General features: G+C 43.1%; 3 protein-coding genes across 10 annotated transcripts in view; 2 read left to right on the top strand and 1 right to left on the bottom strand.

Annotated features, from left to right (window-relative positions):
• Nucleotides 1-12,469, bottom strand: part of RABGAP1 (RAB GTPase activating protein 1) — a 69,723-nt gene extending 57,254 nt beyond the window's left edge. The window contains exons 1-3 of one of the 6 annotated variants that reach the window (XM_065695819.1): nt 12,290-12,466; nt 8,042-8,158; nt 5,403-5,604 (exon numbers count right to left, since the gene is read on the bottom strand). In XM_065695819.1, the coding sequence (XP_065551891.1) occupies nt 5,403-5,552 (150 nt within the window). In that variant the 5' untranslated portion in view covers nt 5,553-5,604; nt 8,042-8,158; nt 12,290-12,466. Of the gene's footprint in view, nt 1-5,402; nt 5,605-8,041; nt 8,159-12,289 lie in introns of all 6 variants that reach the window. The other 5 variants (XM_065695823.1, XM_065695822.1, XM_065695820.1 and 2 more) reach the window with 5 other exon arrangements.
• Nucleotides 12,470-12,501: 32 nt separating this feature from the next.
• Nucleotides 12,502-19,832, top strand: ZBTB26 (zinc finger and BTB domain containing 26). 3 transcript variants are annotated; one of them, XM_065695840.1, is made up of 3 exons: nt 12,502-12,575; nt 12,823-12,903; nt 14,318-19,832. In XM_065695840.1, the coding sequence occupies exon 3, from the start codon at nt 14,328-14,330 to the stop codon at nt 15,642-15,644; it is 1,317 nt and encodes a 438-aa protein (XP_065551912.1). In that variant the 5' UTR covers nt 12,502-12,575; nt 12,823-12,903; nt 14,318-14,327; the 3' UTR covers nt 15,645-19,832. The 3 variants fall into 3 exon arrangements, with proteins under 3 accessions (XP_065551912.1, XP_065551911.1, XP_065551913.1); XM_065695841.1 differs by having other exon boundaries at nt 12,574-12,579; XM_065695839.1 differs by having other exon boundaries at nt 12,533-12,903.
• Nucleotides 19,833-19,978: 146 nt separating this feature from the next.
• On the top strand, nt 19,979-24,116 carry ZBTB6 (zinc finger and BTB domain containing 6). The gene has a single exon (XM_065695843.1). It carries the CDS (start codon nt 20,156-20,158, stop codon nt 21,431-21,433), a length of 1,278 nt encoding a protein of 425 aa, XP_065551915.1. The 5' UTR covers nt 19,979-20,155; the 3' UTR covers nt 21,434-24,116.
• Nucleotides 24,117-24,288: the final 172 nt, after the last annotated feature.

The following is a 24,288-nucleotide window of genomic DNA, read 5'->3' as shown; positions in this document are numbered from 1 at the left end:
CAGTGTTGTTTTATTTCCTAACACTCATCTATAGCCTTACTTTGCACTCATTGAAGTCAACATGAAAGGCACAAAGCAACCTAAATGGTGTGAAATGAGGTCCTAAGGTAGCAAGAGAATGAAGACATTAATTTCAGGAAAATCTTGGATACTGTATCTAAGGAAACTCTTTGTCCATTCCTCTGCAATGGGAAGTGACTGATGCTTTACATAGTTCAGAAATCAGGCATGGAAATGGAGTTACAGAAGTATTTTGCCAGATGGCAGTCAGAGAAAGGTTCTTGATTCCAACACTTCAGCTGCTGTTGGTTATTATCGTTGGCACCAAACCTCAACCCTAGGAGCAGATATGCATTTCTATATCCTTACGTCCCTGTAAGCTTACTGACTTCAGATGCTATGCTCAACCTAATAAAATCCAAAATGTGCAACTCCCCCAGGCTCTTAAAAAGAGTGTAAATGAAATCTTAGTAAAGAAAAATGTCCTTCTTAATTTTAATCTGTAAAATAAGACACTAAAGAAATGAAATGGTTAAAATCAGAAGGAAGAATTCTGTCTGCTCTGTAATCTGCCCATAACACAATCCCAGCACTGCAGCAAATTCCATCTGCCTCAAACCCAGCATCTCATAGTAGAAAATTAAATTATCTTGAAAGTACCTGAAGCAATGGCCAAGGTTCTTAACAGTAAATAAATCAAGCTGAAGTCTGCTAAGACTGCTGAAATAACACTGGAGCAGATACAGGACACCTTTGTGCACATGGATGAGCTTAGCAATTAATTAAGTATACCATGAGCAAAACATCAGATGTCACTTAAATATGTGTATGTGCATTTCCACAGGCGTGTCTCAGCAGTAATTACACTGAGATCAGAGGTTTCTCAGCCAAGTCACAATTCTCACATATGGCCATTTTCATTGCATCCCCAAACTTCTCAGTTCAGAAGGAAAAAGAAGAAACATGAAGTTTACTGTCTTCTTTTCCACACTCAGGCCCACAATCTCCAAACAGTTACCTGTATCTGCAGCCTCTATCTACATTGCATTAAAGATGTAAAATACATATTAGTTTTCTGGTTAATATACAAGAATATTAACAAAGAACAGAAACTTCTGCCCCAGAATTACTCTAGAACAGGGGTGAACACAATTATTTAAGTCCCAGATCCCTGTTCTTCAGAAGAAAGTAGGCAATAAAATTAAATTCACAGGTAATGAAAAAAATCACAAGCACAAAAGATCCTTTAGGATCCTTTAGATCCTTTATATCTCTCCTTGAGGCAGGAGAGACGTAAGAAAAAAAAGCAATAACCTAGTGACTGTTCTACTGCCGAATCTAAACAACAACAGTAACAAAACTCCGTGAGAAGTTTATGCTCTTAAACCTCATGCTCAAACACAAAGTAATTTTTCAGTATAGCTTAAAATATATCCATGGGATCATACTCTGGTATCTGCCTTACTCAGCTGTACCTCCACAGAAGTATCAACATCCTGTAACTAGTTACAGGAATCCACAGATTTCCATTTTCCTCCCAATAATTTTAGTATTTATTTGCATGATTCGTCATGGAAACAATGAAAATCTTGCACTACCATCAGTCAGCAGAGGTACAATCCTTTTAAGCATGAAGTTTATTATTCAGGTCTTTGCAGCCATTCATCAGGAAGATGATAATGATGGAAAATGCACTGTGTTACTTTACTGTACACAGTTTATATGTTTTGCAACAAAATATGATGAAGCAATTATGATGTCCTGCTAGCCCTGCTAAAGCCTATAGCAGGGCTGGGAGGACATTGTAATACATTATATATATATATATATATATATATATATGCCAATATTTTATATATATTAAAAACCTTAAAGTAACTTCTAGTTTACAGCACCTGTTTTCTATGAAACTTGAAGTTAAAATTCATTCTGGCAAAAACCTGCATCTCTCATGCTTTTGCTCACAGAGGAAACAAGGCCTATAAATACAAAGATCTAACTTGATGTCAAAGTCCCTTATGCAACCATGGAAATTCACCACATTGTGGCAATGATGCACATTAAGATATAAATTGAAACAATGCTGCAACCCCCAAGACCATTAAGAGGAAGAATGACAGAGTGCAGAACTACAGCACGAGTGAAGACTAAACAAGGTGTACCTAAGAAATGCTTCATATAGGTTTGCTCAATACAGAGGAAAGAAACCAGTTGCCCTAATCACTGTTTCCCCCACTTCTCACGAACATTAAAACTAATTTTACTTAACCTTTAAATAGGATGTAGCAAACTTCCTTTACAGGCACACGGGGGATTTTAGAACTGTAGTTTATACCCTTCCCTGATGTATCTGCTGCTGGCCTCTGCTGTGAAAGGTCTTGTACCACGTAGTTCAAGAACTCCTGTCTTACAGTGTGTTCCAGAAGGAAGGCTTTCATAAACCCAGCTCAGTCCCACTGGCAGCGAGCAAAAGCAGACACAGAAACAATACTGGAAAGCAGAGTCAGCCAGCAAATTATATTTCCAGAAAACAATCACTAACAACCCCTTTTGAAACTGAACCAAGTATTTCAGCATGAACGGAAAGCAAAAACAAGTTCATGAGTTATAACCACAGAAGAAAAATACAGTTCCTAATTGCTTTCAGAATAAATATTTCTCTACCTGGACTTGAGAAAGAACAAACAAACAAAAAGTGCATTAATTCAGTCCACAGCACTATTACTTAAAACTACAGCAGATAAACAAAGCTGAAATGAGAGCCTCAGGTTTGATGTACAAATTTCACAGCCTTTCACCTTCAGCAAACACAAGCCTGAACTTCCAGCACCATCCTCAGACTGCTCTCAGCAAATGGAAGAGCCTCAAACTGCTTTTCTAAAGAAAGAACACCAGAAAAAGACACCTGAACTTCTTTTCTGCTTTTCTTAGTAGGCACATCAAAGCAAATGGGGTTTGACATATGCAAACAAACTAACTTGGCTATAAATACCAAAGCAATTGCTTCTTCCTGAAGAACTCTTCCTATTTGTACCTGTGAAACACACAACTTCAGTTCTCATGTTGTACTGTTAATTTTACATATACTACTTAGACATCACAGTGGCAGTATTTTTTACATACCTCTGACAACCTTCACAACTCCACTTATCCATGCATACAATAAGCAGTCTAATAATATACTAAAACTGGCTACTGATGACTATTTGCAAGCTGAAAAAAGAGATACCAAGAACAAAGCCGTATTCTACAGTAGTATGTCTCTTTTCTTGTAAAACACCACCAAAAGAATTTCTGTGCTTAAGAACACCTAAAGAATCTTCCCATTTTCTCTGTTCACAGTTTTTTCACTTCCCTAAACATAAGGAAGGAGGTTAACAGGAAGATCTTTGCATGGGAGAATTCAGAGTACACACTGACTGCTTATCTAAGGTGTAATGTTCCCATGAATCACTCAGATTGCAGCCAATAACTGAAGAGCACATACTCTCAAACACCATATACTGAAAGGCTCAAGGTGAATCACTTTGTTGAAGGATTGTGCTCAGGCTTGGCACTAAATTCATAAAGAAGCTTATCTTTAAGACCTGCAAAGCTCTGTGACATTCAGTGCCAAATCAGGGAACAGCATAACTTTATTTTATGGTTGTTGACGATCAGGCAGCAGCAGCGCTGATGTTCTTCCTTCCTCATCAAGAGGAACAACATACCCATAGCCAGCATTTATAATCACTTTGGAAGTAAACACATGAGGAAAACTTAAGGAGTGAGTTTGAAACTGATTATGGATACCCTGAAATATTTGCAAGCTTTATGAAGATGACTTTACACACAAGTCTCTTCAATTTCTTTGATTGTATTAAAGATGCAGTGTGTCATACAAACACTGCAGGACAGCCACAAGGCCATCATTAGACCAGCAATACAAACAGCTCCCATGTAGAGCAAGAGGTGCTGCAGACTACAGCATTTCACACTTCCACATTTTCTTTGGGAGTAACAGGATGGAAGGGAAAATCTAGTTGAGCATGTCCATCTCTTGGGGTCTCAAATGATGCATCACAACTTTGGGAGCTTATTATGCACAGCGCCACATAAACATTCTCAAGGTACACACCACTATGGAGACTATTCTGGATTGTTAAGTGTTCATAGCTGCTGGTATTTGCAGTATGTAGAAAGACAAGTGTGAGATTACAGACTTTCAGTGGGTTTCACAGATCACCAAGCTCATTGTTCAAGAGAATCTCGATTTATTTTTAGATGATCCTATGATGTGAAGTGGCAATCTTCTGCAACAGCAATAAAACATCAGTGAACATTCTTGCCAGATGAAGCAAAAGTAAGATCTTGAGACTTTTAACAGAACTAGCTTCAAGTCCTATGTAAAAGAGAACAGCCACTATAATGGTACATCTCATCTAGGACTCAAAGGAATGCAAGAAAAACAAAGCACCTGAGAAGTAAAAGCAAGATGAGCAAAAGCATCAAGAAACATTCAGTAAAGTGTCTGTTATAACTGCTGCCAAGGAAAAGAGGAACACTCAGTCCGACAGGCAGAACATGTGATTTCTCATCATCTTTAAAGACATTTTCAAGACATAGATGTGACCGTAGACATCAGTGACATGGTGATGTTATGGTGGAGTATCTCTTTTTATCTCCCACAGAAAACATACTAACTTGATTTACTCCAGCAAAGATCTGGTTTTCAACACATTAAAATGATGGAATTTGGAGCGAGCACCCTACTTGTGTCACTTTGTTTAAAGATTGCTGGAAAACAAATTGGGATGAAAGATTTTCTTTTAGTAGCAAAAAAAAAAAAAAAAAAAAAAAATTAGGAGGAAATAAAAAAAAAGAGAGTGACAAGGGTCTCTTTTCAGAACAGCACTTTCAGAAGTGAGATATCAATGCCCTTCCAATTCACACGAGCCTAACACACAGGCTTGTATTCTCAGCTTCTGCCAAGTTGTTAGTTATAACTACCCTTCCATGTTTCTTAAAGAGAACATTTCACATTGGGGAAAACTTTAATATATGATTTAAATAACAGCTATGGTCAAATCAAGCGTATGTTAATATTACTTTCTATCTGAAAGCTGTGATGAAATCACAGTTCCAAGTTCCTGACACTCAGTCTCTTTCATCCTAAGCACTTCATGAAGGATTCTGCAAAGTGGGAAAAAACCCACAGGTAGTGATGGAGAGAGCTCTTACTCAGAACCTAATTACCACCTCTGACTTCAGCCATAGTAATGCAGAAATCATTGGCAAAATTGATTCCTGAATAAGTTCTTCCTTTTGTCAAGTTTTCCACAATAAAGAAGTCCCTCTTTAAGCTCTCTATGGTTAGTTTGATTTAGAAGAACAGGGAACAAACTCAGGTTATTGATTCTTACCTTCAGTCCTGTTTTTTCATCATCACTACCATTATTTGTAGATGGTGTTTCATCCCCTTGCCTGGAAACCAAGACAAAATCTTCACTGTTAAGAGTGGATACCGAGTCTGAAGAGACACTGATTTTTCCAACAGAAGCCTTGTCATCCATGACTTAAAAAGGAAGTTCGATTCATGAATGAGATTAAATATGTTATAAACTCCTGAAAAACAAAAATCATAAAAATACTTATATAAAACTTCATGCTAAAATGCTCAAACGTTTCTTTTCAGAAGCCTGCTGACTAGTTATAAAAGGTAACACAACTGACAGCACCACCAAGTTACAACTCTTCTGCCGGCATACACTCACGGTCCTGCTTTGATTTTGCTAAGAAGCACGCTACTGTCAGAGCACTGGTTTCCACAGCTCACAAAAGGGAAGTTAATAAATCTCTTTGCAGTATTTCATGGTTATGCCAGGCACCATTTTCTACACATAGCACAAAACAGGCCCTTGGAACACACACTATGCCAGCTGACAAAGGACTTGTATTAAAGACAGAACTATGAAGTCTATTTACTCTCTTCAGATAATGTCTGCCTTCACCTACGTTAACGCTAAACTTACTTCTGGAGCTATCAGAGCTTGCTGTATGCTGCAGTCACCCTCTTTTCCCCAAAAACAAGACTTAGATTCTTAGTATTTTGTGGTAAGGATGCTCTAAACCAAGGAGACATCTATGCTGAATCTTCTGTACTGTAAGGAACAATAAAAGACTTCCAAGAAGCAGGAAGAACAGCGTTAGCTGGATCAGTACGGAGAAACAGAGCCAACAGAGGGTTTTAAAAAGCTGGAGCTGGCACTGAGAGGCATTTGAAGGAAGGAACAAAAGGTGAAGTTCAGCTGCACACCTTGAACTCTACAGCACAAATTCTCAGAACCCATGGCTCGAAACAGACTGCCTGATAAAAATGGGTGATTAAAATTCCCAGAAGCCCAAATATACCCTTATCACAATGGCTCCGATCTTTACATGCTTCCAGGCATGATCAGACCCAAGTGCTTTTTCAGCCTCAAGTTCTGCCTTCCATTGGTGGAGGAATGTCCCCAACCTGGCTTCCAACAGAACAGCCAAACAACAGAGAAACCTGGCATAGCCACAGGCATGGCTCATCGCATTCCTCACTGAACCAAGAACAATGCACCCAAAATAGCAAAGCCCGCTTTTATTTCCATCAATACCCTTCTCTGCACAGCCACCAACATGACATGAAATCTGCCAGGAGGACAACAGTTCGTTTTCCCTCTGGGTTACTTTTAACCTGATTACTTTACCAATCAAGTTGCTTTGTGGTCCTGAAACATGTTTCACTGGACAACTGAAGCAGTGTGCAAGAGGAAGGAGGATGTGGGTTGTTTGTGGATGTCAATACAGCTGTGATTATTTGGTATCATTTTCAAAAGTATGTGAGCTATTCAGGTATGCTTTGCAAAAACATTTTATGATCCACTGACTTTCAATGAGAATTTAACTGGCTGAGAAATGTAGATATTTTGAAAGGTTTTACTCACTGTATGTGCCTATCAGGTATCACTTGTGTGTATCTTAGAGGTAAGGCAGAGTTGTCATTTTTAAAGATGCTTTTGTTTACAGAACTCATACTAAAACATTTCTACAGAAGTTCCCTATTGCACCATCTATATAATACACAGATCACCTGAAAATAACTACATCAAATCTACTGAAACACAGAATAAAAGTAAGCTTCAAATACTTAATAGTCCTTTGGCTTTACTGTTTTCATTCAAACAGTACAAACTCATCTGCCACACTAAGGCTGGGTAGAAGAGTGGGCTTTGATCACAAGCAGCTGTAAAGATCATCTAGGCAAGGATCAATTTAGCTATTTATTTTGGTGTAGTGCATCTGTCTCAAAATGCTAATTTCACCTATTGCCAAAGTCTATCAATCTGACACCTTTCACCAACATTAAGTTCAAATAAAGAAGCAGTATGCCATGCATACTCTTTTTCAATAGTGTGGTTTAAACAGATGCCACACTTGATTCCAGAGCACAGCCTAACCCCTGCAGTAGTTTCACAATACTGAATTGCAACAGCAGAAGGTCCCAACTTTGCCAACCTTACATTGAGCAAAAATCTTACTGACGTTACACAAGACAAGACAGCACAGGAAAGGGACAATGTAGTAGACTACTGTAAAAAGCTTTTGTTTATTAGTGATGTATCAGCAAGCAAGGTTCAATTACCCGACCACTGGAATCAGCCACTGAGGTTCATGGGATTAATGCTCAAATAGTTGAGACGCAAAAGCAGCCTTAAAATACCAAAAATGCTGAAGCACTGCCTGAAGTTAACCAAAATTCCCATCCCCATACTTTGCTTTGCATGCATTTTATTTCCTGTGTTCCTTGCTGTCGCTCTGTTCCATGCAGCTTTCCACAGGATCATTTTATCTGGATCAGAAGACTCACAATGGAAGAATCAACCAGAGAAGGCTTATGAGCTCTTAAAATATGGGCCAGCTTGGAAGGACACACATCAAAGACCAGCTGAGCAATTAAGCGCACAGGATTATGACTTCTCTGGAATTAAAAAGCAAGAACAGCAGCAGTGACAGTGCTCTTCAGTAATACCTCCAACTTGTTTAAGAGCTGAAGCTTTCCGTTCTCACGGTTCAGAGAGGCAGGAGAGAAGACCCCATCCACGTGCAGATCTCAGGTTTTAATGGTTCTCAGAAGCCACAAACATCCCTTACAAGGAAAGAGACTTTGGTTTGTTTCAACATAAATAAAATATGAGCTTTTGAATTCAGCGTAGTTTAGTTCCTGACACAAAGCTACACCACAATAATGTAGCTCTTTGCCTGCAGGTGCCTTTACGCCTCGAAGGGAGATGAAGCGTCTAGGGAAAGCGCATACTAAGCGGCAAAGTTTCAACCACTTATTTCTTTGCTCGCCTGCGTCATTAAATGAGTGTCCTGGCCTCCCCCCATACAAAAGACCATTAGAAAAAGCTGAAAAATTAGATTAAAATTCTAAGTCTCCATGCAATTCACCTTCACTGCTGTTGTTTCACAATGTTACAATGCGAGGCCAAGAAAGAAACTAGCTTCATGAAAGATGTTTTTGTTTAATCTTTAAAGCAAGCATCAACCCACCTTACTCTCCCTGTCCAAGATAATATGCAAAGGAACAGCAAAGACACCATTCCCCATGCTAACATCTCACGCAACTGGAAAACAAAACCTATCAAAGTTCAAGATTAGTTCCTTAGCTTTACAGAATATTTATCTTTTACTTTCCTATCCTCTCCCAAGTATTTGGCACCTGACCTGCAAGCCCTGATCAAAATTTTCCTTGCAAGTGTTGCCGGAATGAATTTAAAAGAGCTTAAAGCAAAGAGTAGGAAAAACAGAAAACCTTCCATTTTATATTACTGTAAGAGACTGAGGCTTGAATGCCACCTTGAGACACGCACAAGTGAAGCAAGGCACTTGTATCTATGGCGGTTCTCACTCCATTTCCAAGGGGCACCCACTTTCCAGTGTTTAGAATATCCACAGCCACACACACAAAAAAAAAAAAAAGCCAGAGGGTGAGCTGAAATAGCAGTGTTTCAGCTGTGAACTTCTTGGACTTTTTAAAACAGCAATTACCTTTAAGTCAATAGCAAACGCAGCACCCTTTGCCTGAATTAAGAGAGGAATACAACACAGAATATGCATAAGTTTTGGGTTTTCAGGGCAGAAAAGAGAACAAGCATGAGAACAGGTATGCAAACGACAGAGATTCCCCCCCCCCCATTCATATCTTTCTCAGCTTTTGTTCTGTAGCTGCAGTTCCTATAGCAATTCCACAAAGTTACAGTGCCTCTGATGAAGAATGCACCAGATACAGCAGAACAATACATCAATATTAACTAAATTACCAAGGAATAGCAGTAAGAGAAGCTACCTTGAACAGCAAAGTCAGAAAGCTTGGCACACAACATACATATATAGCTTCTAGCCCCTAAAACACAAATACTTTACTAAGTATATTGTTATGGACAACAAGGAGGTGTCACACAGCACTGAGGTGACTGATTCAATGCAAACTGATTCCCTGAAAAGAATGTATGCTCTGTTTCTATTCCCCTGGCTTTATGCAGAGCTTAACAATAATATCCAGTACAGTCCAATTTACACACACAAAGTTCTACTTTCCTACTTCTCATCATTAGCATCTTAGTGTGGGTGAAGAATGGAATTTGTAGCCAAGTTCAGAAGCTTTACAATGCACTTTGCAAAGCTGTGGTATGACAAATAAGCCAGCATGCTTTAGGACTCTTAGGTCTTTAGTCTTTGACATCTGTGATTTTTTTACCTTGACAATTCACATAGTGCAAGCTGATTGTTTTACATATACAGCCAGAGTCCTGAAAAAATCCTGGAAAATGCTACACCATCATTCCAAGTGGTGGTGCCAGGTGCTTCCACCTGAGCAGCATAAGAAATGTCAGAGCAAAAGTGATGTCACACTGACAGACACGTGGGAAAGGAGCTGTGATTTGACTCTTTCCGAACACATCCACATCACCTGTACTTTACTGCAGCTTTGGGGGGTATGGACCAACCATACAAGAAAGATCAATCACTAACAACTCTTTTTATTCTCACATATCACATGATTAGTCTGAGCAATCATGTTCGATCTTTACCCACCTTCCCTGTGCAACACAAGCTCTCAAATGCAACGGGAAGTATTCTGCACTCAGAATGAAGCAAGAAAGCCAGTGAAATAATGCACATGAAAATAAAAATTAGGATGACTAAAGAGAGTAATGAATTAAAAATAGCAACTACAATACTAACTTTCCTGTTCATTTTAAAACACACTGGCAGCCACACATGTTCCCACTAACCTCAAAAGCCAGACAAAGAGATAGCATTATTTAGAGATAATGCTGCCTCAAGTTTCAACCCCTTTCTCTTCTCAGGAGGAGTGAAGTGCCAACCTCAGGAAGCTGAGTGAATCACTAGACACTTGCATGCAAAACCAGACATCAGGCAAAACACCAGAGTTAACCTAATGCAATCTTTGTTAATCACCCTTAACAAGTCATAGTTATGGCCAATATAATTTTGCTTTTAATCTCCATTTCAACTCTCTGCTCAAAGGACAAAACTCTGGCTTTTAGGCTCTTGGAACAAGCAAATTCCCCAACCCCAGGAACACGCAGCAGGTCCTGGGAAACCATGCCTTATAAAAGAAATGCTGACGCCGCCTGAGCCAGTCCGTCACTGGAATGTCACTGGAATGAATTAGCTATGAACGGATGGTCCATCCACGCTCAGCGCCTGCCGCTCCATCAGGCACATCTCGGAGCTGTCTGCACAGGGGAACTGGGACATGCAGAGCACAACACAGGCTGGAGCCTGGGATAAAGGCAGTGAGTGCAGCCAGAGGCTAAACAAACTCCTACCACGGTACTCTATATACTTCTGGAGTTCCTCCCTCATTAGGATTCAAAGAGAAACAGTGTTTTGCTCACCAAACACAGCACTTTCAAAATACACTGTGAAAGAACTGCAAAAGGAGAGTTGCATTGGGTGCATGCTACTAAAAGCTGCCTGCCCTGGGATTAGGAGAACAGAAGGAAACCCGCTGCCAAGCTCCATTTGTTAATTTGTTTACTCTGTACACAAAAATAAGTTTGCTCAGGTCCTTGACCTTTTAATGGTAGAGGCCTTTAAAAAGAATACAGTGTTTCTGTAATTTAATCAGCAGTGAGGCAGTCCACACAGTTATACTTTTTCTAATAAACCTGCCCAAAATCTCAAGAAATCCCATCAAGTTTTCCTTTAACACAACCTGTAAGTAGAACAAAACTGGGGATACGCAGCACACTGCAGCTGTATAACAGTACAGGTAAGCACAACTTCATCTCCAACTTGTATTTAAGAAACAAACATGGTCTTTTCTCTCTCTCTAAACCTAAGTATTTTTTCTCCTTCTCCTCGTCTCTCACAACATGCCTTGAACAGACAAAACTACGCAGACAAAAGGTCTATTTCTACCAGCTCGATTTTGACTTATTTTTTCCTTGATGGGTGTTTTTTAGTCAACTTAACGCAGCCTATTTGTTTATACTGAATTTTCACCCCTGACACAATCAGCCCTTAAACATTTTCTAAGGCCGTTTTAACTGAAGCAAACGTCTCCTTGACAACAGGAAGGAAAAAAAAAAAAAACCCGAGAGGAACACCGAGTTTGCGGGACACACACCAAGTAAAGACCGCTGGACGCAATGCAATGCCACATTTTAGGATCCACCTGGAAGCAACAGGCATCAATCAACGCAGCCGGGACACGGGGAGGGAAGCGGGTGCCCAGCCGGTAAAAGCAGCGGATGTCCCGGAGGAGCCCAGCGCATCCCGGGACAGGACGGTCGCGCCGCGGGAGTGAATTCTGGCGGCTCGGGTATGCGCTCAGAGGGGTCCCGGTAACACTGGTGGCTTCACGGCCGGGAGGCGCCTGGGAGCAAGGTGGGTCACCCTTGTCCACCCATACGGAGCCGAGGGAGCTGCAAAGGACGGGCCGGCCCCGGAGCTCCCAACCTGCCCGGGACCCGGCCCGGGAACCCGGCAGCGCCCGGCCCTCTGCGGGCCGGGGCGGAATCACGGCCGCGCTCCCACTGTCACCCGCGCCGATGCCGCGGCCCCGGTGGGCGGAGAGGACAGGGAGCGAGACGGAGACACGACCCGGGGTAGGGGGGCAAGGGAAGGGCACGCCGGTAGCGAGGTGCAGGAGAGCCCCCACCTCCCGCACGCCGCTCGCCGGCCAGGGGCAGGGAGCGGCGGTGAAGCCCCGGAACGGCGGAGGGACAGCGCCCGCACGCACCTCGCAGGGACCGCAGGACAGCGGCGGGGAGGGGCGGCCCGAGGGCGGAGGGACCGGGCGGACGGGACCCCGCCGGCAGCACGAGCCCCACCTACCCCGGCTGCCGCCGCCGCCTCCCGGTGCCGGGCCTGGGCCGCCGCCGCCGCTGCCGCCCACCACGTGACCGGGCGGAGGGGGCGGTGCCCCGCCGGGCGCTTCCGGGTGCGGGGCGGAGGGCGGCCGAGCGCTTCCGGCGGCCGAACAATGCGGTTCCGAGTCGCCGTCCTGGGCTGCGGTGGCGGCGCTTGTAGGTCCCGGCGGGCTGGCGGGACGCGGGCGGCTGCCCCCGAGCGGGCCCCGGAGCGGGCCGTGGCTCCCGCCGCTCCCGCCGCCGCCGCGGGCCGGGTTCGCAGAGCTGCCCGGCCCGGCCGAGGGCGCGGCGGGACGAGGGGCCGCCCGGGGGGCGCGGCTGGCGGCTGGGCCCGACCCGGCGCTGGGGCAGCGCGGCCGCAGGCCCGGGCGGCGGCTCACGGCGGCTCTCCTCCCCTCTCTAGGTCCGTAGCCGGAGGCCGCGGCGTGCGCTGCGGTGGGAGCGGCCGCGGGTGCCAGCGGGGGGACGCGGCCCGGCGCTGCAGGTACCTGCTGCTTTCTCTTTCCCAAGGGGCCGGGGCTGCTTCGCCTTTGGGCGCGGTTTTGAGCACGGTTTTGAGGAGGCCTTAGGGTCATTTGATCGCTTTTTCCTCCTGGAGATCAGTAGGAGTGGGAACTGAACGTGAGTCGGGAGACTGGTGGCTCTACTTCATGTAGGCTCAGCAGAGCTGGTTGTACTGCAGGACGGTGCTGCCCCTGCTTCCGAGCTCGCTGGGGTCCCTTGGTTCTGAAGGCTTCTGGAATCCTGTTGCAATGTTGTCATGCTGTACACTGGGAGAGATGCCTGATGGGCTGGAGTAGTGAGGAGGTCGCATCTCTGACTGATATCTGATCAGCAATCTGCAACAACGCTCCTTGTCAACAGATAGTCCTAAAAGTATTCCTCTGTGAAGCCTTGTCATGTGAATTCATGTTTTCCTGTCGTATACACGGAGCTGACATCTCACGCCCCAAGAGAGCAGTATCTGCTTTTATCTATAAACTTCAAAGCTTCTGCTCAGGCTTTGTGTGGTGTTTGTAAGAGGTTTGAGGTGTCAGTTTTGCTTTGCTTTGTTACTTTTATCTTGGCAAATCTTGCATCATTTAGTGTCTGTGATTTCTCCACTTCCTGCAATCCCAGCTCTCTGGTAGGATTGCATGAGCAGTGTTTCATTGCGAATCAGTGTAGCCTCAGAAAAACTGTTAAAGGAACTGGTGAAAGTCAAAAGATTAATACTTGTTTGGTGGGAGAGCCACCATTCTTCATTCCAAGTACTGTCAAACAAGAACAAACTTCCTAGAGGAGTGATCTGCCAAAGAAGATGAAAAACAAGACTTCCTACATTGCCTTAGTATACAGAACAGGGATTCTAGAAGCACAATTCATGTTAAGAGGGGTGTTTGTATGTCTGGCAAGTGCAAAGTTCTGTCTCACCTTGAATCTGTTTGAATCAATAAAAGCTCTTTAGGCATTAAAGGAAATCAGAAACCAAAAGCTAAAGGAATGTCATTGTTACTTAGTAAAGACAAAATCTCTGAGGAGTTTTAGTGTGGAAGTAAAGCTTAACAAGAGCTAAGGCTGCTAAAACTGCTGCCATGGCTTCCTTTTAAATTCCAAACAAATAGTGTGGTAAGCATCTTAACTCTAGGATACAGCTTCAGAATTCCTGCCATAGCTCCTCTACTTTATAGCCAAGCTGCATTAAATGAAAAAGAGGTGAAAGCTATTGTAAGGCGATGTGTAAACTCGAGTGTCTTTTTCTTCTTTTAACTTGTCACATGCTTTAGTGTTTATTTAGGATGTAATATCTGATTAAACACACACTTTATATTATTGCTTTAGACCTTTCTAAGTTGCATTTTAGAAAATGAAAAAAGTTCTCACTTGGTGGTTTTTTTTTCCTTGCTGCTTTTCCTCAGGTGTGCCAAAATGTCAGAAAGATCAGATATTCTTCACTTCAAGTTTGACAACTACGGGGATTCAATGCTACAGAAAATGAACAAACTGAGGGAAGAAAACAAGTTTTGTGATGTTGTGGTTCATATAGATGATGTTGAAGTTCATGGGCATAAAATTGTGTTTGCTGCTGGCTCTCCCTTTTTACGAGATCAGTTCTTGCTGAATGACTCCAGAGAAGTCAAAATCTCTATACTGCAGAGTTCGGAAGTGGGGCGGCAGCTGCTCCTATCCTGTTACAGTGGCATTCTGGAGTTTCCTGAAATGGAGCTGGTAAACTACTTGACTGCTGCAAGCTTCCTGCAGATGAGCCACATCGTTGAACGATGTACACAGGCCCTCTGGAAGTTCATAAAACCGAAGCAGCCGTTGGAGAGTAAAGAGTGCGAACAGCAAAGCGACTCCTCTGAGCTGAAGGAACATCAAGGAGATGACGACTCTCTGCAGCAAGATTCACCTTGTATCCAACCTTCGGAAGACAGTATGGATATGGAGGATAGCGATATTCAGATCATCAAGGTGGAGTCCATTGGGGAGGTAACAGAAGTCAGAAATAAGAAGGATCAGAACCAGTTTATTTCTTCTGAACAAACTGCGCTGCATTCCTCGGAACCTCAACACTTTCTTATCAACTCCACTGTTGAAAACAGGGCAAATGAAATAGAGCAAAACCACCTTCACAACTATGCCCTTTCCTATGCTGGCAGTGATAACATCATTCTGGCCTCTAAAGATATGTTTGGGCCCAACAACCGAGGTATAGACAAAGGTCTCCAGTGGCACCATCAGTGTCCAAAGTGCACAAGAGTATTTCGGCATCTGGAAAACTATGCTAATCATTTAAAGATGCATAAACTATTTATGTGTCTGCTCTGTGGCAAGACATTCACTCAGAAGGGCAATCTCCACCGGCACATGAGAGTGCACGCAGGCATCAAACCCTTCCAATGTAAGATCTGTGGGAAAACGTTCTCTCAGAAATGTTCCTTACAGGACCATCTCAACTTGCACAGTGGGGACAAGCCCCACAAGTGTAACTACTGTGACATGGTGTTTGCGCATAAACCCGTTCTGAGGAAACACCTTAAACAGCTACACGGTAAAAACAGCTTTGACAATGCCAATGAAAGAAACGTTCAAGACATAACAGTGGACTTCGATACATTCACATGTAGCGCTGCTACAGACAGTAAGGTCTGTCAGCAAGCTGATGCAAGCCAGGTACTGGATGCAGGGAAGCTGCCTCAGGCTGTGCTTGGTTTAAGAAATGATAGTACCTGTGTCAATTGAGCAGTTAAAACCAGCCCTTTGCAGAGATCATGACTGAGGAGCAGACAGCTGGTTTGGGCTCTTACCTAAGCTAGTGGTATGCCCTGAAAGGCAATGAATGGATGGATGGATGGAAGGATGATGGCAGGTTGGATTGCAGAACCTGGCAGGTCTCCAGCCACCATTCTTAGTCTTACTTGATATTTTCTGTGAATAGCAATCTTCCTTCAGGTTTCTGTCTGCGTCTCTACTGTGGATTATGGGGTTAATTGTTTAATTTCTCACTGATTAGGAGACTCAAGACTAACACCTTTTGAAAGACTGTTGCTGTGGGCTGCCAGTAAACCATCTGCTGTACAGTTAGAGGACTCTGTCTGGGCAGGTGGAGGAGAAAGCAAAGAGGACAGGTCTCTGAGATAACCCAATTATTATTTTTTTTTTAATCACTGGATAACTGAAAGCACTCCATATGGTTAAATTTAAAATTACCTCTTAAAATTACCTTTCTCTGGTCTTATCTTCAGACCCCTACAGTTGAAATGAAGTATTTTTGTGTCACTCATTTGCCCTTTCTAAACTATTTCAAGGAAATTCTGCTGCCAGTCAATGCTATCTTAAAAGCTCTCAGGGTTTTTAACCTCAACATGCATTATGAAAAGATAAAACCCTAAATGATTTGGCAGGGTTAGCTGGTCATTGCATAGAACTGTTCAAAATGAGAAGAAATGGCAGCTCTGGAATGATGAGAGGCTAGTGCCTGGAGTGCAAGTGTGACCTATGTCTTACACTCTCATACCTGGGACTTTTAAAGGGCACTTACCAGTGTATGTACTGACTGAGACAAGCTGAACACTTCAAAACTAAAAATGATCACTCATCTTCCATAAATTTTTCATCACATAAACCACAACAGCTGTTAATTTTAGAGTGAAGCTGGAGTGGAGAAATACTGCTTTTTAACACTGTGAAAAGAAACTGTTTTCAAAGCTGCAAATGTATAAGAACTCCATGCCTTGCTTTTTAGTTCTTGTATATCTCTCCTTGATAGCTAATAAGGGCCACATGTCAGTTAACTTGGAAAAAAAGGAACAAAAATACCTGCCATAGGAATGTTAACAACAAAGTTAATATTTTTTTTTAAGTGCCCTGCATAGTTCACTAATGTTCTACAGATCATAGAATGAGGTATAGGTAACACAATTTCCTTTGGTTAATATAACAGCTATAGCTGTACTCAGCAATACCTCTTGTATACCGCCTTAAACATCAAATGTAGCGGGAATGGCATGTTAATTGGGATTCTGGGATTATACCATATTGCTTCTCAAAAGTGCCATGGAATTGTCTGCATCCCAGTCAGGCTGAAAGTAATTTATGAGGGACACCATTCCCAGTAGAATAGCACTCTTATTACACTGAAGTGTAGCATAAACTAATAATGAAATGGCTGATCCTCTGTAGAGAACTGCTGTTTGTATTTGGAGTAAGTATTTTTTCCAACGCAGCTCTTTTCTACAAGGTTTGCATGAGGCTGAGATTATGCTTCCTATCTAAAAGTAGTACTGTTTGTGTGTTTGAATGACAGGGTGGGTGTGAAAGGCTGCTATTGTGTGGTTAAAAATGATAAACTGGTATGACCAAAGGTGTGTTAGAGCAAAAAATAGTTTGTATGTAATTATCAAAAGCTGGTCTTGATCTTCAGATCCATGTGTGTAAAAGCCAGGATTCCCTTACACAGGCATTACATTGATGGACGTTAATGTTACAGAACGTTTTCAGAAACCCACATAGGTTCAAGTAGAAAAGCAAGGTGATTCTGTGAATCAGATTTTGCAGTTGTGTTCTTAAACTACTGTACTTGACTGTTACATGAACTGTTCCATGGACAGCTATGAAGTAAGCAATGGAAATGGAGTCAGGGCATTACATCTTTCAAGTTGTAGCAAATATATTTAGTCCTAAAATCTATTTGGAACTTTCAAAAGGTTCAGATTCCTGGGGCAGAAGTTTTGCATAGGAGGAGAAACTTTTTCCTCTTAAAGCTACCTGCTTTCAGAATTGTTTTGAGCTAAAACTGAAGGTGATGGTTGCAGGTGACACTTGCATTTTGTGTTCAGGCAGAATCTTCTGTATTGTGCAAACATTTTGATAATACATTACTCACTATATGGAAATAAGCTATAGCACTAACATCAGAATGAAGATAGACGTGGAGAATAAGAGCTTGCCGAGCCAGGTCAACATGCTGTAAGGGATCAGTGAACAATTTAACCAAATATGAATATGGACGTGGTAAAGAAAATGGTCTTCTGCTAGAGAAAGGAGTAAAACTGTACAAATGCTAGAAGAAGTGGCAGCAAAATGGATGGTATTCAAAGCTTTGTCTAGGAAGTTTGTTGGGGTTTTTTGTGGAATTACGAAGCTGTAATCCTACTGTAGGGAGAATACAGCTTGTTGAAGCTGATACGAAGAGACAAGGGGGTTTCCCTAAGGAACAAAATAATGATTTGGTCAAGATACATAAGTTTTCAGTCCACCCTGTGCTGTGGCAATGTCAACATCTGAGAAGGCTGGGACTGCATTCACTGAAAAGGCTGCTTTGGGGTCATTTGGTGAGACCATGGCAGAAGTAAATAGGAAAAAGCAGAAATGCAGAAGACTGCTTCTCCGATGAAAATGGACACATCTGTTGGATGAACAGTGACTTCTTACTAATGTCTGTGCTTTTGGCCTGGCCAAAGGGTGCAGGCTTATAAACCTCAAAAAGGTTTATGCAGGAGATGATTGTGTGACTCCAGAAACACTGGAGATCTAAGAGGGCAATACACTGATGACATGGTGCAGAGCACGCTGGTGGCAGAGTTCATGTAAAACTTGCCCCTATAAGGCATAGACAAGTGAAGAGTATAGGAGAGGTAATAGAGCAGAAAAATCTGGCTAATGCTTCTCTGAATTGCAGATGAAAATGGAGTGAGAATTATTTTAAATTAAATACACAGAGGCAGCTTGTTTTCTATAGAATAAGATGAACTTAATGGTCCATGTATGTAAAATGTTGTCTTCATTGCAATGTTCCAGTTAGTGAAAGACTAGATCCATTGGTTGTTGCTACTGATGCTGCATATTCAGATGAGGACTATGGCAGTTATCATAATCTGTGTGTTAATGTGTAGAATACTATTTGCTGGTAAGTGGATAGTCTCACAAGTTAATGTGCTGTACAACTTCCTGCATATTCTAAAAATAACTGAAGTCTATTACAAAAATATTTTAATAACTCCTTGAGTATATTAGGTTTGGGGTTTTTTTATGTTGGCATTTAATTTATTTATTTTATATAGAAGAAGAAAACCTTAGAACTGTTAGGTTTACCAGTGGTTTAGGCTCACCACTTTTCCAAGTGGTGGTAGCTTGTGTAGCATGTGTTCCTGTGGCTTCTGGTGCAGCTGCAGAGCCTCCTGTATAGATCAGGGATGAGTATTTATTTTTCTTTTAGAAGACACGTTTTGCAAATTAGTAACTGATAAAATTGAAGTGTCAGTCTTTTTTCTAACCTAACCTAGCTTTTTGGCAAAACTTAGCTGCCCGCTGGACTTTTGATGGAGTAACTTCATTGTGTGGGGCTGATTTTGGTTCTGGAGTCATTGGGAGGAGTAAAGGCAAGGAGGGAGAATCGAGATGTGATACAAACTAAAACTGTTGAGAGAACTGTAAAGTCACGTTTAATCTTTATTTTTAGAGACAAAGGGGGGAACGCGGGTTGCCCTCCTTATGTGGTATGGGTTGAGAAGGTAGAATGGACGTTTTTCCTTGGAGATTGTATAATCGAAGGACTGAGCATTAGCTACCTCTGTAGTGACTGGGCAAAAGTCTCATTCTACGCGTTGTTACCAAAGCAGGCGGTCGGTGGCTGTCGGTAGCTTCCTCCTCGCTCGGGGGCCGGGGCAAAGCCTGCTGCTCTGCCCGGCGCTGCGCCTTTCCCTCGGCCTGTTCTTGCTGATGGCGCCCGCCTCGGGGCGGGACGGAGCCCCCGGTCCGCTGCTGTCCGAGATGCCTTACAGGGGCGGCGGCCCGCGGCGCCCCGGGCCCGTACGTTGCTACCTCTACCGGACGTTTGGCGAGGCGCGCCCCGCTGTCGGCGCGGTGTCCCCCGGCGGCAGCCGCTGTAGCAGTGCCAACTCTCATAATAAACGTGCTGCTAACTCTGTCTCCCGCCGCCTCTCATTGCTCACCGCGGTAACGCTACCGGGCGGGGAGGGGGAACAGCAGGAAGGGGCGGGCGGACCGGAGAGCGCTGCGGCCGCTGCCGGAAGGGGCGGGTGGAGGAAGCGCTTCCGGCGCGCTGCGGCACCGGCAGCGGAGCACGCACCGGCTCGGGAAGCGGGCGGGCCGCGGCCGGTGAGCGGGAGGGAGGGGGGCTCCGCGGAGCCTGTCAGCCGCCGCGGAGGGGAGCGGGGCCGCGGCTGGGTCCTGCTAGCGGGGGTGGCCTGGGCTCGGCGGGACTCCGGTGGTTCCCCCTCAGGAGCAGCGCCATGGCAGCGGACTCGGAGGTGCTGCACTTCCAGTTTGAGCAGCAAGGGGATGCCGTGCTGCAGAAGATGAACCTCCTGCGGCAGCAGAACCTCTTCTGCGACGTCTCCATTTACATCAACGACACGGAGTTCCAGGGGCACAAGGTGATCTTCGCCGCCTGCTCCACCTTCATGCGGGATCAGTTCCTGCTCAATCAGTCCAGGCAGGTGCGGATCACCATCCTGCAGAGCGCCGAGGTGGGCAGAAAGCTCCTGCTCTCTTGTTACACCGGTGCTTTGGAAGTCAAAAAGAAGGAGCTGCTGAAATACCTCACTGCTGCCAGCTATCTCCAGATGGTTCACATTGTGGAGAAGTGTACTGAAGCTTTGTCGAAATACCTGGAGGTTGATGCCTCCATGGAGAACCAGACTGCGGAGAGGTGTCATTCCTCAGACGCTGAACTGAGAAATGGGGATGAGGGTTTAGATAAAGACTGTGAAATAATTGAAATCTCTGAAGACAGCCCAGTGAATGTTGAGTACCCTGTGAAGCAGGAGAATGGGGACACCTTGCAGCCCATAGTGCAGAGCGTGATCTCGGAAAGGAAGGACCCCAAACCCTCGGAAATATCAACAGTTGAGATTGGATACAAGGATGAAGAAATCTGTATTTTCAGAATGGATTCTATGAGCGTTGCAAATGTAGATAATGATAATTTTCCTCAGCCTTGCACATCCTCTAAAACAAATTTGTATTTTCCAGAAACCCAGCACTGCTTGATAAATTCTACAGTTGAAAGCAGAAATACAGAAATGCCAGGAAATCACTTTCAGGCTTTAGTCAATGACAATCCAGAAGGAACTTATGGTGGGACAAATGGCTTCCAGAGCGTGGATGACTCCAGTAATTCATGGCGGCACCAGTGTCCAAAGTGTCCCAGGGGATTTCTGCACCTTGAGAACTATCTCAGACATCTGAAAATGCACAAACTCTTCTTGTGTTTGCAGTGTGGCAAAACATTTACACAGAAAAAGAACCTGAACAGACACATCCGGGGGCACATGGGCATCCGCCCGTTCCAGTGCATGGTGTGCTTGAAGACCTTCACAGCCAAAAGTACACTCCAGGATCACCTGAACATACACAGTGGGGACAGGCCCTACAAGTGTCACTGCTGCGACATGGACTTCAAACACAAGTCTGCTCTTAAAAAGCATTTAACTTCTGTTCATGGAAGGAGTAACAGTGAAAAACCAAACCTGGACACTATTACGACAGTTAAAATAGACTATGATTAATAGATGGGTAGGATTGTCCACAAAAAGCTCCTGCCTAGTGAAATTCTAGGTGAAATTCTAGATACAGATCCCTGGAGAGAAGCACAAACACGAGTGGTGGTCAAAAACATGCCTTGCAAGCAGCAAACTTGCCTGCTGCTTTAAGGTTCCTATTGCAGTAAGTGCAAAAAAGGTGTTTACTAGCCAAAAGCAAACTGCAAAATAGGGGAAATTATTTCATGCTTCTCTTCTATTATTCTAGTTGCATTCTGACTTCCTCCCCCAGTTATTCTTTGCACTTCCCTGTTTCAAGGGCTAGTGCTGACAATTTTCTATCTATTACCAATATTGCAGTAAGCTGAAGCCTGAGTGATGTTTGTGACCCATAATGGCTAAGGAAAGGGGATGTTTGTATTTATTCAGAGTTAGTTGTTCCCACCCAGCTCATGTTACCATTTACAGTGAAATTATCTCCTTCCTTGCCCAGACTTTGCGAGATCCTTCAACAGAAAGAAGGCACATTGTCATACTCAAGTCTATGATAATTAAGAAAGAACACACAGCAAAGAAAAGATAATCAAGCTTTCAAATCGCCTCTTGCAAACAGTGAATGGGTAAAAGAGAAACAGTGTTGCCTTGCAGTTCATTTTCAACTGAAGAAGGATTTGCTTTCAGTTTTATGAATGAGTTCTGAATTTTTCTAAACAACTTCTGACCTTTTTTTTCCTGTCATACCTGTTTTGCACCTGTATTTGATTAATTCTGAATACTTTACTCGTGTTTGTTGAGTTGTAACATTTGCCTTTTTTTACAAGACACATATGCTCGTATGTAAAATGAAGCAGTGTGCTGATACATAATAGCAATTTATACATTACTTTTGAAAAACAATCCTGTATATCTCATTAGGAATGGCTTAGATATAGAGGTCTTCTCATACTCTTAACTCTGTGATACAGTAAAATGGTAACGGTGTGTGTTTGGGTAGGTGTGTTTGTACTTTGTCAAAGGTTATTGCAGTTTTATCACCAGCATCCAAAGCCATATAATGCAGAATTCTTCATCCTGTACCTGTCTTTGACTGGTATATGTTTCTTCCACTTAATGTGATATGAATAAAGAGTCAATTCAGTTAATATGAGATAATGATACTTACGTTAGATGCTCTCCAGCTAAGAAGCGATAGTTTGTAATCCTGTCTGTATCACCAGGGTACCTGTTCCTTCAAGTGTTCCTTCCAGTTTCAGAAGGGTGCTTGTGATGTTCTTGCTCTGAATACAGAAGTCACAACCCAGCTGTTTGGAAAATCCAAGACAATAGTTTTTAATGTCAAGTTAACAGGTTTTGGTTATTTTCTTCCCCTGTGTCTGTGAGTGCACCAGGTTTTTTTGGGGTTCATCAGTTACGTGGGCGGTTCAGTGTGTACCTGTTCCGTGTGACAGGCACACTCAGCTGTGCCAGCACTACTACTGTCTTTATCTCTTGGAAATTCCAGCTGAAGAGTCTTAAAAATGTGTTTCATGAGGGGCTTTTTAAGCTCTTCATCTGGTATTATTAACACTGAAAGTACATATTAGTTGGGCTGCAGCAGAATTTGCAGGCTGCAGTTCATAGCAGGCCTTGCTGTGGTAAGCAGCATGTGTCTTCCTCAAAAACCAGGTTGTCTGAACAGGCAAGTCCTGTGTTTTGCTCAAAAAATCCACAAAAATGTCTGACTACATAGATAAAATCACCTGTTGCATCCAGTACTTTAAGCAGAAGGCCCAACCTTTCAAAATCTCTGCTATTATTTTATATTAAATAATTTGCTTTACTTCAGTGATTTTCAACTATAGGAATTATCATGACAACTAAAAGGTTTGGGAGTCATTTACAGTGCAACTGCCTAACGTTTTGCAATCAAAAATGCATTTTAGCACTGTGTTCTGTTTACATTTCTGAGTCTGTCACTACTTACAGCCTTTTGACCCTGTGGTTGGTATTTCCTTGCTTTTCACAGAATACCATTAATTTTTGGTTCCTAATTCATATAAATTAAGTCTAATTTTCAAAAGCATGCTGAGACCTGCACTTGCCATTACTATATTTACAGATGTTAATTTGGGTGTAGGTACAAGTTTGTATGTAGCTTTTCATTTGTGTCTGCAGACTTAGTTACTTAAACTAAACTCCTTCATCCTTGGAAGAGGTCATAAAACAAGGAAAAAGTTAACTTCCCTCCCCCTATCCTTTTTACATTGGGCTTCTATCACTGTAGTTCAGTAAATAAATGTATTGTGCATTCATGGGACAGATTTGGTTCAACTGTGCTGAAATTTGTTCCATTAATAATTATTTTTGGCAGGTGTATGATTATCATTCAGAAGATCATGCCTTGGTTTTTGTTTGACTGGTTTTGGTGGGCGCATACATAGGTATTTCCCTGTGTGTCCAAGGAGGAAACAGGCTGGTCTTTTGAAGTGCATCTTCGATGGGAGCAGGAACATGCATTGTTTTGGTCTGCTGTTGTATTGCATGTAAACAGGGGAGAGTTGTGTTGTGCGACGGGCCAACAGCATGTTCTGTTCAGTGGCTCGAGTGTCTTGGTGAGCTTTGTGAACAAAACCCGAGTTTGTGCACGTTCCCGTTAAAGGTGTTTCCTCTCCTTGTCCATCCATGTAACCGCTCACCCTGTCATAGTACAATAAATGAAATACAAACAAGATGCCGTTTCAGAAATACATATGCTTTCTTCTAATCGCAGCTAAATAATTACCTGCATACCTTGGTGTTTAGAATTTCGTTTGCTGTGGCGAGTTGTAAACAAAATACGTTGCTCAAGTCACGGTCATTTGGTAACGGGGTTTTCTGTCCTTCAGAAGAGTCAGGCTGACCTA

The sequence above is a fragment of the Lathamus discolor genome, chromosome 15 (assembly GCF_037157495.1).
Source record: "Lathamus discolor isolate bLatDis1 chromosome 15, bLatDis1.hap1, whole genome shotgun sequence".
Lineage (NCBI taxonomy): Eukaryota > Metazoa > Chordata > Aves > Psittaciformes > Psittacidae > Lathamus > Lathamus discolor.
The sequence above is the reverse complement of the archived record's forward strand: the minus strand, read 5'-3'. Positions and strand labels throughout refer to the sequence as shown.